This window comes from Quercus suber, unplaced genomic scaffold, assembly GCF_002906115.3.
Source record: "Quercus suber isolate HL8 unplaced genomic scaffold, Cork oak 2.0 scaffold_299, whole genome shotgun sequence".
NCBI classification, from domain to species: domain Eukaryota; kingdom Viridiplantae; phylum Streptophyta; class Magnoliopsida; order Fagales; family Fagaceae; genus Quercus; species Quercus suber.
In genome coordinates this window covers 828361-845825 of record NW_027069755.1, presented here as the reverse complement: position 1 = coordinate 845825, position 17465 = coordinate 828361, and the positions used below count along the sequence as shown (strand labels likewise).

The 17465-nt window shown below is 34.7% G+C and overlaps 1 protein-coding gene across 1 annotated transcript; it reads left to right on the top strand.

The window, feature by feature from the left end:
- Positions 1–10368: 10368 nt before the first annotated feature.
- LOC112030142 (DEAD-box ATP-dependent RNA helicase 31) lies at positions 10369–16921 on the top strand. Its single transcript, XM_024062828.2, has 10 exons — positions 10369–11553; positions 12639–12745; positions 12926–12981; positions 13521–13745; positions 14075–14281; positions 14364–14450; positions 14543–14638; positions 14896–15111; positions 15460–15642; positions 16627–16921. The coding sequence occupies exons 1-10, from the start codon at positions 10514–10516 to the stop codon at positions 16852–16854; spliced, it is 2445 nt and encodes an 814-aa protein (XP_023918596.1). The 5' UTR covers positions 10369–10513; the 3' UTR covers positions 16855–16921.
- Positions 16922–17465: the final 544 nt, after the last annotated feature.

The window sequence follows — 17465 nt, the reverse complement described above, 5'->3', positions numbered from 1 at the left end:
TCTCCAAAATTAAAGGCTGAGTTCACTATGTCCTTGAGTTTGGTATAGAACTCATCAAATGACTCATCCTCCTTCATCTTAATCTCTTCAAAGCTCGTGGTAAGCCTCTGAATCTTTGAATCCTTAACAGCCTTGGTTCTTTCATAGGTTGTTTGGAGGATGGTCCATGCTTCCTTCCCAATTTCAGTAGAGGATATCTTCTTAAACTCCTCATTTGTGACCGCACTGAATGAAGCATTCAATGTTGTTGTTGAAGTTAGCCGCTTTGATCTTAGCATCATCCTAATCGGCCGGCGCTTCCTTTGGCTTGTTCCAGCCTATCTTCATAACTTGCCACACTTTTTCATCTAATGACTACAAGAAAGCTTTCATGCGTTCTTTTCAGTATGCATAGTTAGTGTCATCAAATAAAGGAGGAATAATAAGAGACTGTCCTCTATCCATACAAACAAGGGTCAATGGATCATACAACAAATATTAAAACCTAATCAGAGTGTGTCTGCTTTGATACCACTTAATAGGCCAAAAATGTATTGACCCATTGTGATGAATTAACCAATTAATTAGCCAAGTTAATTAATTAATTCAATTTGCACGCAATAAGTGTGGTAGCACAAACAAATCACTAACTAAGTTAAAATACAGCGAAAAATAAATTGACACAGTGATTTGTTTATAAATGGGGAAAACTTACACGGTAAAAACCCCTCCAGGTGATTTTAAAGCCACCACTCCTGAGAATTCACTATTATCACAACAAGCGATTACAAGTAAATGAATCTCAATACCTCATACCAACCTACAGGTGAACCCTTACTTCAAAACCCAATTGGACTTGTTCTGTAGTGACAATCTCTCATTTCAATGCATGGCTCCCAGTACATGACTAACCAATTCAATGCGCGGATCCCAGTACGCGGCTTACTCACCAACTTAAGAAAGATGTTGGCTGCAAAGTTCTTCAGTTTATCAATACGATGAAGATCACAAAACTTCTTAGTTATAAAATCCTACGGTGTACAAACACAGCAGTTTCTTGAATAGAAAGATGAACTAGGGCATATATCTCCAATTCACAATAAGCTTGTGAAAAACTTTTTCATTGAGTTTCATCAGCTGTGACAGCCCTTAAAACAATCATTATATATGTTTAAGGTTGTGAGAAAAGAAAACTCAAACATCTATTCACGGATTGGAGTAAAATCAACTCTGAAAAACTGAATTTCATAAACCTCAATAGATAGCTTAAACAGCCTTTTAAACATCGATAGATACTAGCTGTCGAGTTTTAAAATCTAGCACTTCTTCACTTGTTTCTTGGACTAACTTGCATGACTTTAACACTTGAACTTGAAACATCGTTCCTTAAAGCATTAAACACATTCTAGATCTACCTAATTACACGTAAAGTACGTTTTGTCAAAGGATTAACTAATTTTATAATGACATATGTTCCTAACAATGAATTACATATGTCCTAACAGTCATTTTGAAGAATAAAGTTTGGCATACCCAATGTCAAAATTTTCCTTATACTGGCACTAGAATTCACCCCCCACCCCCCCCCCCCCCAAAAAAGGCAGTAAAAAAAAAAAAAAAAAAAAAAAAAAAAAACCATAAGAATGAAACCGAATACCTCTTGCATGAGTGTTCCCTTCAATAGAAGAATATTTTAGAAATCAAAGAAATTTCACTTCTTTGAGGTCTAAAATACTTTACTTACAAAAAAGAAGTTTTAAACCCAAAATTTCCAGAACGTCTTTAACGTAAGGGGAGCAGAGAAGTCAGAAAAGAAGGGCCTTGAATTATGATCTTTTTCCTCTATTTATAAAGGTTGAGATGCTTAAAAAATAAGTTGAATGAGACTAGATACGAATTGGAACGTGTCCTTCTCTCTAAAAATTCAAAAAAGATAGGTTTCATCTTAATCAGGAGGTTCCCAGGCCAAGCCACGCATTTGGGCCAATCGGCACTCCAAGAGTGCCAACAAGCCCTATTGGGTGCCAAGCCCCCTTCTCATTTTTGGTTCGATTTGGACTCCTTTTTTGAGGATTTTTTTAGTCGAGAATTGCACCTAGATGCGTTTTTAATTCATATTCTAAAAATTAATCCTTTTTTTCTTGATATTCAATTCTTTAAAGTAATAATTATCTGATAGATAAATATTCTAAAAAGACTTAATTATCCACAATTTCTTTGTTATCTGATTATCCACTTTATTCCCATGCAAGCAGGCTTATTTTTTACACTAACCAACAACCAATCACAAAATTATTTAATTAATTTTAATTGTTTAACCAATCACAATTAATTTAAATTAATCATGCGTGATTGGTTCCACCCAAACAAAATGTATGTAGACCATGAAAACTTAATCATGTGATATCTTTCAATCCCATTGTCCGATTTGGAAATCAGGCATACCGTCGCGACCATTAGAATCTCAAGATCATTTTTATGAGATATGCAATGAATGAATTAATGCATGTAATGCAACTATGATTTTTTGGGTATATGAATGGTCACTCTAGCTATCTTCCAAGATTAAATTATGGGTGCAAAATTGAGTGTCTACACACACATATCCTTTTTTATAAGCAAGCGAAAAATGCATAGCTCAAGTTTTAATAACAAAATTGGAAAATTCTTAATGGAAGAAGGTAAGCTGTCTATGAATTCAGCCGTAGATATAAGAGGCATATGAGAGCAACAATAACACCAATCAATCATCCAACCTAGCACACACTATCCTTAAGTTGATCCTAGGCACCTATTTTGGAACCCATGTTATACCCTACCATTCAAGAACTTAAGTGCAATTTGCAGCATAAGCTTGGAACTTTCTATTACCTGACAATGATGAAACTACCAATTTTCAGCTCTTTCTCCCAAAATAAAACTTTTGCTCCACTAATACCTTAATTTCCCTTCTCAATTGGTTTGGAATTTGAAGAAACAAAAGCCTACAGCAAAATTTAACACTAAAAAAAAGAGCTAAAAATAGTTGGTAATGTGCAAAAAATAGTTAACCAACCTTATGCAATTCATTTATAAGTAATGTAAGTTAAAACAAATAAGTAATTGTACTAAAGATTACATCTATGTGTGTATATACACACACACACATTGCACATATATTTTCTTTCACATTTTCACACATATTTTATAAGAGCATGGTAAGGCACCTTAACTAATGGTTCATAAGCACTATTTACCACGTTATAAGCTCATGAATGTTAAACACAATTTAATGATTTATACATTATAAAATAAATGGAAACTAAATGAAACTCGCTAGCATTTTACTTTTCACACTAAAAATCACATCTGCATCAGCAACGACAGTTGGCTTTAAATGCTCCAATAGCCTTGATAGCCACCTGGACATCATTCCAAAATTACTACAAATGGCTAATTACTTTCAAACGAGCAAAACAAAAGAGCATGGCCATTACGATTGACAACTCACTTCAACATGATCAAATTAAATAGAGTGAAACTCCTTGCATACAAATTCAAGCACAACTTATATGTTATTAGTTACTAATAACCTACGGCCTCCTATTCTTATTCTTTCTCTCTCTAGCTTAAGGTTTATGCTAAAAACAGTTCGGCTTGTTTCATTAAAAAATTATTGTGAACTCTCAATATTCCTTGGAACTTGATGGATAAGAAAGGAAAACAAAAAGGGATAGAAAACACGAAGCATTGTAAAATACAAAGGTAACCAAATGTCTTGTAGCTTAATTAACACTTCCACTACCCTGTAAATTGTGTGTGGAGACTTATTTTGCACAAACCACTACATAAAAGAATCTTAAAGCACTGTCCTAAAACAGCCAGTATAATGCAAGCTTAGTAAATAAAATTTTTGGATATAATCTAATTTTTATTTTTTCTTCAAAATTTATCTATTAACCTTGACTAACTTTGTAACTTCAAGTTCAAATCTCAAATATGTAATTCAATCTGATTCGAAGTGAAGATCCTACTGGGGAAAATCTAATTGTTCTAAATCCAAGATCACAATTCTAAAAATACGAGTTTCAAGACACAACCTAAAGCTTTAGGTATAAGGTCAATTGTACACAAAAATTTGTATAAAGGTGTAATATATGCCTTTTGATTTATCATGAACAATGCCATAAGAAACTGTAAATGCATCCATATACCAATAATCACTTTCTTATATGCTTTGACACCAAATGGGTATTAATTAACTAAATTTCACATCACTAATCCAATGAAGCTCACCAAAGACCACAAAACATTTATATGAAAATCAATGGTTTTACTACTTTAAATAGATCATAACACTATAATTTCGAATTTAGAAATATTTTTTGAGAGCAAAACCTTAGAAACCAAAAGTACACAACCTACTAATATTAAATCATGCAAAATAAACATGCATATTGTGGTAAACTTATATAATCTCTCAAATTAAACCCTCCAAAATATAGACATCTTGTTATTCCACAATTAAATTGCACTCCAAATACCCAACAAACACCTACTGCTTGACAAAAGTAGCCACTCTTTGCATTCAAGATTTAATCTTTAACTTATGTTTAGCCAGATCCTAGATTAATGTTCATCTCAGAAATTGAATCTGATTAGTGGTAGAGTTTATGGTTGGTTTAGAATAGAGAAGAAAGATCGTGCCTTTTTCAAACATGAATTTTTTTTTTTTTATTTAATCAAAAAAAGAAGAAGAAACATATCATCATGATGCTATTCAGCACAATGTCGAACAGTAAATCTGCACTAAACAATCACATTATGAATCAATCATTAATGGCCATATGTCTCCAATTTGGGTCACCAACAATAGAGCATAAACATATACAGAACAACAAATCTAATGTTGACAAATAAGTTGTGCTAATTTGTTCCCATTGCAATCACTTATCACATCTCTTTAATTAAGATTTTTATGTGTTTCATCTGCTAGAATAGCTTAAAAAGAATAATTGCTGGAGTTTCACTACAATTCTACTATAAAAAAAATTAAAAATAAATAATAATAATAATAAAACAACAGCTACAGCCCAATTGAGAACATAAAATTTCTTCCTACATTATACAATCAGAGACAGACCAAAATGAAAAAGATATGAACTTGACAGAAGAGGTAGAAGGTTTGAAAAAAAAAAAAGTTAGGGGACTGAATGGAGACAAAGGAGGCTGACGTTTTAGGTGCCCAAATAATTATTCAATCAAACAAATGATTAAGCTAAGCTAAATCAAATGTGCTAAAAAACCTAGATAGCAAAATAAAGCAAAACTTTTAGGATTGTTGTTAGATTTTGAGGGTTGGGAGGCTCTTCAATACTATTTCCACTTTCTTACAAAACCTATAGAATTTGATTTTCTGTGAGTGTTTCCCTAACTTCAACAAAAAAGAAAAGAGAGAAAAAAGGGTTAGGAATTGAAATCCCTACATTGATAAATAATAAATAATAAATAAAAAATAATAAAAACTAATTAAAGACGAAATCCTTAAATTGACAAAAAAAAAAAAAAAAAAAAAAAAAAAAAAAAAAAAAAAAAAAAAAAAAAAACCTAATTCAAGACAATAGGAAAAGAGATTATTCAAAGATTAATTGAGAGATATTGAGAGAGAATGCTCTGATATGGAGGCTAGGTCAAAGATTGAAAACATTGGCTCCCATGGTCATGCCCTTGCAAGCTTTCTGTGAAATAGCTTGGATCTGCATTTGAGAGAGTGTAGAGGTTCTGCGTTTGGTGAGTAATGTCGAAAGGAGAGGTGTTGGGTTTGGTTTTGTCGAAAGGAGAGGTTCTACCCTTGCACTATTGCTTTAGTATTTTGTTTTAGTTTCAGAATTTTATGGGGTTTGCTCGGAAGAACTAAGGGTGAGAGAGAGGGGAAGATTATTTGGTTTGAGAAAGGAGAGTATATACATTTAATAAAAAGAAATAAATTAGATTTAAAAATTAAAAAAATAATGCTAATGTGAAAAACTATGGTGTCTGAGGCTTCGGTTATATATATATATATATAGGCCAGTATAGGATGTGTATAATGCCGGTGTTACATTTTCTCCAAGACCTTTGAATTCTCCTAAATTTCATATATAACATTAAAAATAGATACATACGTTTTTATGAAAAAGAATCTAAAATTTCTCTCGTTCACAACAAAATCGAAGCAGACTCTGTTTGGCTGCTTAGAAAAAGCCAGGAAATGAAGAGCTCAAAATCTAAATCACGCTATTCAACTAGACCAAAATAAATAAATGAATCCTAAAATCTATCACAAATTAAACATAGCGTAGACACAGAAAATGAGTTTACAGGAGAAATCGATAATTAAAAAAAAAAAGTTTGCTTTCTCATATTTTTTAAGGAACCAAACAGAGTAACGTAGGTACAAAGAGTGGGATGGCAGTACAATAGTACTCACAGTGAGGATTTCATGGAAATCGACGTTGGCTTTAACGAGGCAAAGTCGTAATCGTAACGTATTTTATATGGTATACAAGTATGGAAATAGTGGTAGAGACGATGAAGAAGAGGATGAAGATAATGACGAGCCAGCAATCCGAGAAGGCCGAGTCGCTGAGTTCGACTTGCTGCTCTCCTTTTTTCGAACTTGGTGTGACTTCTTGCCCATTTGCCTCACACACCAAGGCAGCCAACCTCTTCCCTTATTATTGGCACGGATTCAAGAGACTTTTTTTTCTAATTTTATGGGATTTTTCTATGATATTAATATTGTATTAAATGAAAATATATTATTTTGTTATTATTATTATGAGTCTAAAAAGCTAGAATGTCAAGAAAAAAATATAAAGAATAAATTATTAGAATAAAAAAACCAAAAAAAAAAAAGTAAATGTTGATAATAATGAAGAAAATGTCTATGAAAAAATAATTTTGCAAGGTGCTGAACATGATGATAACATTGACTTAGATGGATTTGATTAGCCAAAATGATGAAAAGAAGATAGTGTGAGGGCAAGTGTAGGGAGAAGCAAGAAAAGAAAAGACAAGACAAGAATGAAAAAAGACTAACCGCTCATGTACCGTCAAGAAAAGGGTAGCCCATGACGTTTGTGTCACGTCCCACTGCATGCTCTCAAGCAAAGCAATTAGGACCACAAGCATAGACTAACTAGGGTTGTAATACCCGGAAAAAAAAAAAGGATTAAAAGGAAGGTTATTTAAGTAAATTTGTTTATGGGGTCAATTTTATAATTAATATTTCAAAGGGGTTTTTAGAAAATAAGGTTGAAACCCTAGCTATATATAAGCTTATTATGTCAACGTATATGGGGAGATATTTTGAGAGTGGAGACTACCCAAATTACTCCATTAGAGAATGTTTGACTGCACGATTGAGATAAGAGCTTAAGAATTTATTTCTTGTCAAATCTAAGTTTTATTTAGAATTAGAGTATTTTTTATGTGGGTATTTTGGCCATTAGTGAAATTATTTAATTATTCAAGAGTTTTAATGATGCAAACGAAGAAAAGTTTGGATTTATTTTCAGTAAACTAGATGCTATTACCGCAAATGCTTCTATGTTCAGTAACTTAAATCTTTATTTATGCCTTTTGCTGCATTGGACGGAGATGGAATTTGCAGATTTTTAGACTTCGTGAGACAAGTTTCTGCACAGCCCTTTATTTAAGGAATAGTACCGAATTATTGGAGTTGAGATCTGACAAGTTTTAAAAAAAAAATTGTGTATCCGTAAAAGCCTAGGTGCTTTGATAGAGATGATACAGTCATGTATTTAGTTTTGTCCTTATCTCAAAAGTGAGCTAAAGGTGGCAGGTGGCAGGAAAGTAAAGGAAATTATATATTATGAATATGTGGATTTTTTGTGAGTTAATAATGAGAAATTATTAGTTCTTTTTTAGTAATTTCTTTTCTGGCCGGGTACCATTATAAGTTCTTAAATTATTGATTATTGAGTAAATGGTACCTGTAAAATTATTTTAGGTGATATCTAAGGATTTTAGAAGAAGTGTTAGGAAGAAGTTCCTTTTGGTATGGCTTTTGGAGGTAAGTAACCTTATCTTAATTGATTTTATTTTGCGTATTTTAACGACTGAAAATTATTTATGGTTGTTACAATTTTACAATTTTATTACTATTGTATTACTGATTTCAAGTAAAGAATTGTGAGTTGGTGGGATGAACTTCAGAAGACTTTGGCCTAAATGGAGCGCACTCATCTTCCCACTTATCACCAACCGGAGTAAAGGGACAAAAGAACCAAGTGAAGTGTGTGCAAACAAAAATTGAACAAGCCTTTATTAAGATTAAGAAATAAGACACATTGGAATCAAACTCTCTATCCCCAAAGGAGTCACCACTATAGGTGCAACTGTAAGGAGGGGAGTACACCTTACCTGAGTGGACCAAGGTAGAGAAAAGATAGAGTCGCCACCTAGATTAGGTCTATGAACAATATATATAGTGCCCTTCATGGAAGGACTGATCTACTACCAAAGTACATGTCTAGAGTTTAGGTATGGGGATGGGAATGTGTTAGGCACCCAACCCCACGCAACGCATGGGTCAGCTTCCACTCATTGTGTCTTACGTCTTAATCCTATTAAAGGCACATTCAATATTATCATTCTAGACTCACACGCACACACTAGTATACATCTTGCAATCAACATGACATTTTCATCCCCAAACCCTAACATACATCTATCATACATATCACATCTCAAACCTAGTATGCATCTATCATATAACTCATATCAAACCATATCCAAGGCAGTAAACAAACGAGCATATATCATAAAGATAGGAACATAGGCATGCTATCAAATAAGCATGTTCATACTTATTATCAAGGTAAACCCAAATGCATGTCCATGTGAATGCATGACTTACCTCACTTACCTTTCTGCATCATAGCACTTATGCATTAATGCATGATCATGTTATATGCATGTTCATAGCAAATCAAAGAAAACATTAGAGAGAAACTCTAATCTAGCATGTGAAGAACAAACATCAAACAAAACATGGAGGCAGAAACTCAAGAGCATGAAACAAGATAAGGCAGAAGCATAAGGTATAAATAAAATAAAGAAACAGAGGCGAAAAGGTTTAGATTAGGGTTTCTAGGCATGAGTATGCATGCACATTCATAGGGCACTCGTACTTAGCCCAGTTGTATGCGTATGCATACTTCGAGTTTGTGTGTGCATGCAGTAAGCATGCGTATGCATACACACCCTAAACCCTAACCCAGAAAAACAAGAATGTAGAATAGAACAGAAACAAAATTTAGCAACCTATCATATTATTATAGAGAAACAATGTAAAGCTAAACTAAACAGACATATTAAAACACATACTAAGCAAACAAACAAGAGAAAAACAGAATTAAGCAATGAAAATGAGGCAAGAAGAGCTAGAACCTTTACCTCCAAAACAAAGGCTTCTTGGCTTGATTTTGACCGTTCCCCTCAGTCAATCTATTCACAATCAAATAAGGAAGTGATTAGTAATCTTAAAACTCCAAGATCAAGGCCAGAAGAGCCCCCAATCAAAAAAATATTGACTTGAGAATTTTTCGTAAAAAACTCACTTTTTGATTCACTATTTCTAGCAAATCTTATATTTTCCCTTATGATTTTCTGTGTTTTGAAAAGCTACTATGTATGGCCTTTTATAGTTCGAAAATGGGGGTTTGGAACAGCTTCCAGACAATGTGAAATTCATTTTGAAACCCAAACTTTAATGCAAAAAACTTGTCTTTCACAATTTCTAGAACCCTAACATGCGTACGCATGCCCGTATGCGTACATATGCATAAAGCATGCATATGCAAAGCTTGAGCATACGTGTGTATGCGTACGAATGCCCTAGTGTTTCTGTGGTATTTATTTCCCAAAAATAGCTTATTTCATTCATAAAAAAGTTATATTTTTCCTAAAACATTTTCCTTAAGTCAATTTCAATCTAATCGGGGCCTAAACCAACCTTGGGCTTTAGAATTTCAACATTATTAGGGAACGGGGGCCCGAGTCGTAAAAGATACAAAATGCGGTGTTTACACCAACTATACAATCTGTTAGCTATGCAAGCATTTTCCATTAATTAGTTGACGACAAGAACCAATTTGACTACAAGTTGAAAATAACAAGACCAAATTGATTGCTACTAAAATGTAAAAACCAAATTGACTATTATCTTAAAATGTAAGAACCAATGTGTTTTCACCTTCTTCTTTTTTTGGAGAATTGTAGCCTAACTTTGTTAAAAAAATAATAATAAATAAATAAATAAGAGAGAGAATAGTGACCCAAATAAACGACCACGTGTTGGTGTTGGTGGGCGTTTCCCTATCCTGGCTAAGTGGCTTTCATATTTTGGCAAAGAAATGTAATCTTAAACCCTGTCTGTCTGTTCGTTTCCCAGCCTCTTATTTCGTTTTCAAAACCCTAAAACACTGACTCTTCTTCAACTTCTTATCCGGCAGCCACAAACTGGAAACCGGAGAATCGAGGTAGTATAATGCCCGTTAAGCTCTTCCCACAGCTCCGTCTCCTCAAGCCCACTCTTCCGGTCACCCGTTTCCCTCTGACTATGAAACCCGGAGCTTGGGTTCAACCCTCTCATCGGGTCATACCCGTTTTGTCTCGCGTATTCCCATTGAGGCTTAGATACTCTGGTGGTCGTGCTCTCCATCTACTTCGCAATGAAAATGAAGAATTGGGTGTTCGAAGATTCTCCACTCGGCACTTGGGAAAGGAGGCTCGAAGGGCATCATCGTCATCTAAGAGCTTGATTGAAGATGAGGCTGAACTCAGTGATTGGGTTAGTGATTTGAGGACCGACTCGTTCCGAGGCCAACTCACTAGCGAAGACGAAGCCTCCGATGTAAAAGGAGTTAGAAATAGAACGAGAGACCGGAATGGTAAGGGTGGTAGGGAGTCAATTTCAATGATGAACAACAACAACAAGAGGAGGAGGTCGTTTGATGAGTCGAATTGGAATTCGAGGGTGAGTGGGCGGTTTGGGAGTGCATTGGAAGACAATGAGGGTGAGGGGGAAGGTGTGTCGTGGAGAAGTGGGAATGAGATGGGAAGGAAAGGTGGGAGAGAGATGGATAAAGGGTATGAGAGAAATAGGAATGTGATGGGGAGAAGAGAGGTGGATAAGGGGTATGTGAGAAATAGAGGTAGTGATGGTTTAAGGAAAGGCGTGAAGGATTCGATAAAGCCACTGCGATGGATGGATGATGGTGATGATGTGAATGTGCGAAGTAGAAATGTAAATAGAGGTGCCCAAGGGTTAAGAAAAGGCGTGAATAATTCGACGAAGCAGGATTCGATAAAGGAACCAAGTTGGATGAATGATGAGAATGGAGAGAAGTTATTGCCTACTATAGGGGATTTGCTTAGTGAGGAAGATAGTGATAGTCAAGATGATGATGAATTGTTGAAGAAGAGCGCAAGCTCTATGTTTGGATTAGATGATGAAGTGAGTGCAAGGGTGTTACCAAGGCCTTCATCCTCAAAGTCTGACACTCAATCTTATTTAAGCGAAACTCGGTATGATTTAAAAGTGCAATTTCTATTATTGGTTTCCTCTAGTCTATGCTTTAATTGAACTTGTTTTCACTTTTTTATTTAGTTTTTGTTTTTTTCTCTGTTAGCATTTGTTGTGGCTATGTTTTGGTAATGTCTAGGTGTACCAAAGTAAGGAAATACAACTCACACATTCGAGGCCACACAACATTTTGTGTTATACGGTTTACATAGGTTGTGTTTTTCTGCATAATTGAGGATAACGTAGTAACTGTAGCAACTATCGCAGCTTATCAAAAAAAATAAATAAATAACTGTAGCATTATATAGTGCATATGTCTAAACATATTTATGTACTATATTCCCTTTTTGCAATCAACACGTTGGTTGTTCTACACGGTTAAAATTTTCTACATGAGCATGTTCTCACAACCACCTCACGGCTCTATATTATAAATATAGACAAGAAATAACTCGAGCCCTGTGAGATTTCTGCTAATGTGTTCCTGCCAAAAGTGCATGGAAGTGTTTCATCACATTTGAAACCATGATGACAGTGGAATTTCCTTCTCTCTAGTGGGAGCATTAAACTTGTCCGAAATTTCAAAATCAATAATGGGAATCATCATTGTAAGTGACACACCCTTAGCTTGATGCAAATGTTGAAGCATTGGAACATTATTCTCCATCACTTTTATCTGTTCTTTCATCATGCTGTCTTCCTTTTCTTCAATTTTTGCTTCTTGTAGAAGAATACACATTGGCTGAGATGTAATAGGCACAGCAATATACTAAATAGTAGCTGTTTTGTCAATTTCTTTTCCTATAATAAGCAAATTCAACTTATTTTTGTTGGCTTTCTTGCTCTTGCTCAAAATTTCCCTCATGCAATTCAAGATTTCTCTCCTATTAAAAGTTTCCTACATGAATTTTTCAGGTTGCTGTCCACAATTCTTTAATCTTGTTTTGCTCTGAACTCTTTACTGTTTTCATCATCCATGCAAACTATTATCACCACTGGCTAATAATCTTTCAGCTCCATGGCCAAGCTCACTACCTCTTTATTGCTACAGCATTTGTTAACATCTTACTTCTGTGAATGCCTGCAGATTTGATCAATTTTCAGTATCTCCATTGTCATTAAAAGGAATCAAAGATGCTGGGTATGAGAAAATGACCGTGGTGCAAGAGGCAACTCTTCCAGTAATACTGAAAGGTTTGTTTTCAACTGTGCCCCTTAGGGTGCTACCAACCATCAGCTCTATTATGCACTCCTCAAATGATCATAAACATGGTGCCTTGCATTTTTTATAGTATCATCATTTGTGAATCTGTTGATTTTATTGTCTTGCATTTCCATACAAGGGTGCTTACTCTAGATGATTTTGTTTTCTAGGCAAGGACGTTCTGGCCAAGGCTAGAACAGGCACTGGAAAAACTGTAGCATTTTTGGTAAGTTCCCTAATTTTGTGTCTGCACGGATGCATGTTGGCCTGTTAATCAAGGCAGAACTCCCATCTAAAAGCAGAACACATTATTCTACTTCTAAAGTCTGGATGACTTATCCATGTATTTGCATTGTGAATATCATCAAAGTTGTCCTTTCCCTTTTTTTTTTCTTGGTGATAAGCCATCAAAGTCTTCTTTCTTAAGAATAATGTAAAATAAGAAAAGAATAAATGGTATACTTGAAATTATAAGGAATTACATTTGAGTTGAAATTTTTAATATTGGTTTTTAAGATAAAATTAAAATTTGTCTTTTCAGTTTGAAAGTCTAAGCATGGTAAAAGGTTTTCTAGCCATCCAATGAGTCTGCAATCAATTTGTTTGTATGTAGCTGTATTAAAATCTCCAAAGAACAGAAATTCTCTGAATTTTGACTTTATTTTGTCTGATGGCATCCAGAACTATAGGTTCAAGGGAGTTTACATGCACACTTAGCGTTGTTTGAGTGAGTTTTCACTCACTATTCTAAGTTCTTTCTTTCAGCTTCCATCAATCGAGGTTGTTGTAAAGTCACCTCCCATTGGTCGTGACCAAAAGTGGCCCCCTATTCTTGTGCTTGTAATATGCCCAACTCGAGAGCTTGCAAGCCAAGCTGCTGCAGAGGCCAATATCCTGTTGAAGTATCATCCTTCTATTGGTGTTCAAGTTGTAATAGGAGGAACAAGACTTGCTCTCGAACAGAAACGCATGCAAGCAAACCCTTGCCAGGTGAGTGTTTTTATTATTTGCCAAAGGACTGTCATTTATGGACTCTTATGATATTCACTAGGCCAAACATTGATGGAATGTTAGTATGTCATGGGATGGGTACAGAGTGGGAGTGGTAAAGTATGCTAGTAGATTGGATTTTAGGTTATTTTGACTCTATCCTCTTGTTTTTTACTTGATCGCAAGCTACCAGAAAAATTAATACTAGGTCCTCACTGAGTATCTGTTAAATATATACTATTGCAAAGCTTATTAATACAGGTTAATATCATTGTCTCAAAATAGTTAATTGGACTTGTTTTTATAGTTCCCACATTCATAACTTACAGATTCTTGTTGCTACACCTGGAAGGCTCAGAGATCATATTGAGAATACCGCAGGTTTTGCAACTAGGCTGATGGGTGTGAGAGTCCTTGTACTTGATGAAGCTGATCATTTACTAGACATGGGATTTCGTAAAGACATTGAGAAGATCATTGCTGCTGTTCCTAAACATCGACAGACGCTTTTGTTTTCTGCCACAGTTCCTGAAGAGGTTTCTATTACAATTATTAGTCTGTGCTGATATTTCATGTAAAATAACAATACAAATTGCTAACTTGCTTTTTGGTATGAAGGTCCGTCAAATCAGTCACATTGCTTTGAAAAGAGATCATGAATTTATCAATACAGTTCAAGAAGGCACTGAGGAGACGCATTCACAGGTAATCCTTTATCCAACTCTGTTTCTTAGTTGATTCTGTAAATTTAATGAATTTGTTTATTTCTCAATTCTTTAAATGCTGGATCATTTCAGGTCAGACAGATGCATTTAGTGGCTCCTTTAGACAAGCATTTTTCCCTACTGTATGTTCTTCTAAAAGACCATATTGCAGATGATGTCGACTATAAGGTATGCATTGTAATCTACAAGCCTACACCATAGACTCTTTATTTGAGTAGTTATTGTCAAGATGTTTCTGAGGAGGCTCACAAACATTGTTGAACATCTGTCAAGGTTGTCACGAGTATTTTATTCAATTCGGACCTCAGGTTTTCGGTGTCAGTATCTGCATTGTTTTCTTGAACTGTCTCTGATGCCAATAGTTTTTGTTTGAAACCAATTTCATGGTTGTCCAAAATATGTTATTTAGCATTTGGTTTGTGCAGGTTCTTGTATTCTGCACAACTGCCATGGTCACACGGTTGGTTGCTGACCTTCTTGGGGAGCTGAACTTGAATGTCAGAGAGATCCATTCTAGAAAGCCACAGAGTTACAGAACCAGGATATCTGATGAATTCAGGAAGTCAAAGGGTCTTATCCTTGTGACATCTGATGTATCTGCACGTGGAGTAGATTATCCAGATGTTACCCTCGTCATACAGGTAATGGATTGTTAGTTTCTGGTCATGTGGACTTGAACTTAGTGCAAATCATTTATAGCTGTGGCAATTTTTGGAGTATTCACTTGCCTTTTGCTATTGAGATGAATTCTATGCACAAATCATAGACAGCAAAGTTTAATGTCAATTTGTCACTTCTTATAAACCCTTTTTACCTTGCATTTCTGAGTCCCTGCTTTGATTTTTAGGCAAGACTAGTTTATTTACTCAAATTGAATTTAGCCTCTTTCTTTTTTTTTTTTTCCAATATTCAAACGTTTTGAATATTCAGTACACTTTGTTCAGTTATCAATTTCACCATCTTTTTTGTTTTATTGGATGCAATTATAGGTGGGTTTGCCTTCTGACAGAGAACAGTATATACATAGACTTGGTAGAACTGGGCGTAAAGGTAAAGAAGGGCAAGGAATATTGTTACTAGCACCTTGGGAGGAATTTTTTTTATCTACTATCAAGGATTTGCCAATATCGAAGGCTTCAGTACATTTGATTGATCCAGACACAAAGAAAAAGGTAAGCTTGCAAAGATTTTCTTCTCTCTTGGTCTCTCTCTATCTTCGAGTTTTTCTTTCTACTATATGTCAGCACACACGACAGACTCTTTTAATCTTTTTTTTTTTTTTTTTTAATATTTAAAAACATATGTAGTGTAGTTATAATCCTAAAGAGCCTGCCTTGGTGAGGTTCCATGACATCAAAAATAAGTTGTAATAAAAAATAAGTTGTAATCCTAAGGAGCAAAAACGTAGAGATGAAGTTGTGTGAATAAATATTGAGTATCTTGGATTAATAATTCATAAGGATGAAGAGATTGAAGATGATATGATAATAGTAGGCTGGATGAAGTGAAGCACATAAAAAATAGTGTCATTATAGGTACCTATTATGTTGAAGAGAGAATTTTATTAGACTGCTAAGAAGCAATATGTTTATAAAATTAGTGTAGCTGAAATGAAAATGTTAAATTAATTCCAGTATAAGTAGTAAAAAAGAACATGTCAATTGATGATGTGACAAGTTTTTTTTCTTTAGAACTTTATTCGATTGGTTGTCTGTTTTGTGAAACCAATCATTCTCTTCTCTTCTTGTTTTTCTTGATTCTTGTAATTTTTATTCTTGATTGTTGACCCCCTATACACTCCCTGTGTGCTAGGGTGTCCTTTTTTTTTTATATCAATAAAGCTTATTACTTATTAAAAAATAAAAATTAAAAAAAAAAAAGACAAAAAAAGAAGGCTTAGTTGTTGGAGAGAGAGAGAGAGAGGAAAGAGAGGAAAGAAAAACTAAAGCAGAAAGTGGTGAGGTAGAGAACATGAGTTGGAAATTGAGTGATGGTGACTTAGTAAATTTAATTTCTATTTGGTAGTTGGAGTACTAGATAAATTTAAATGGCTCAATTTACTAATATGTCTTGATTATTTTTCTTCAAAACACTTTTTAAACTATTTTGTAGTATAGATTCCCACAAACATTTTTCTAATGCATTTGATGAAACAGGTTGAACGAGCACTATCCCAAGTGGAGATGAAGAACAAGGAAACAGCATACCAGGCCTGGCTTGGTTATTACAATTCCAATAAGAAAGTGGGCAGAGACAAGCATAGGCTTGTGGAGCTTGCTAATGAATTCAGCCGAAGCATGGGGCTTGACAACCCTCCTGCAATTCCCAAGCTTGTCCTTGGCAAGATGGGCCTAAGAAATATCTCTGGTTTGCGCTCCAAATAATTCCAAAGCTCCGCCTTCTTGTTTTCTACCTATTTAACTAATTAATCGCTCCCCCAACCAAACAAAACACCCCCCCCCCCCACTCAAGAATTCAAACTCTATAAGTGGTGAAAAACTTACTTTGATTTCATATGGTTGAGTGCTTTTATAGTGAGTTTTGGAATGGTTACTTGTTTAATAACTTCCTTAACGTAGATGGAAGTTAGAAGGTTCAAACTTAACTTCTACAACTGCCATCAGAAGTTAAGAACTTAGTGAGAAGTTAGAGCGATGAATAAGAATTTTGCTCTTACTTCAAAATAGCAGAACGTGGTTCGAATCATAAACTTTTGGATATAGATTTACTCAAAAAATTTCTAAGTGTTTGGCGGTCATCCAGGTGACTCCATGTTGGATGACCTTCTTGCACTTGGATGACCTTTATGGTCTTGAACAACACTATGGACGAATTGGAGATAGTCTAATTTTTGGTTCACCATCATATATAATCATCAAGAAAATGACCTCAACTATGTTATTTTATAAGGAGGTATGCCCCAGAATGTGATGGAAACTACCAAGGGAGATACGTAGGAAGTTAATTAGGATATTTAAATATTTGTGGAAGAAAC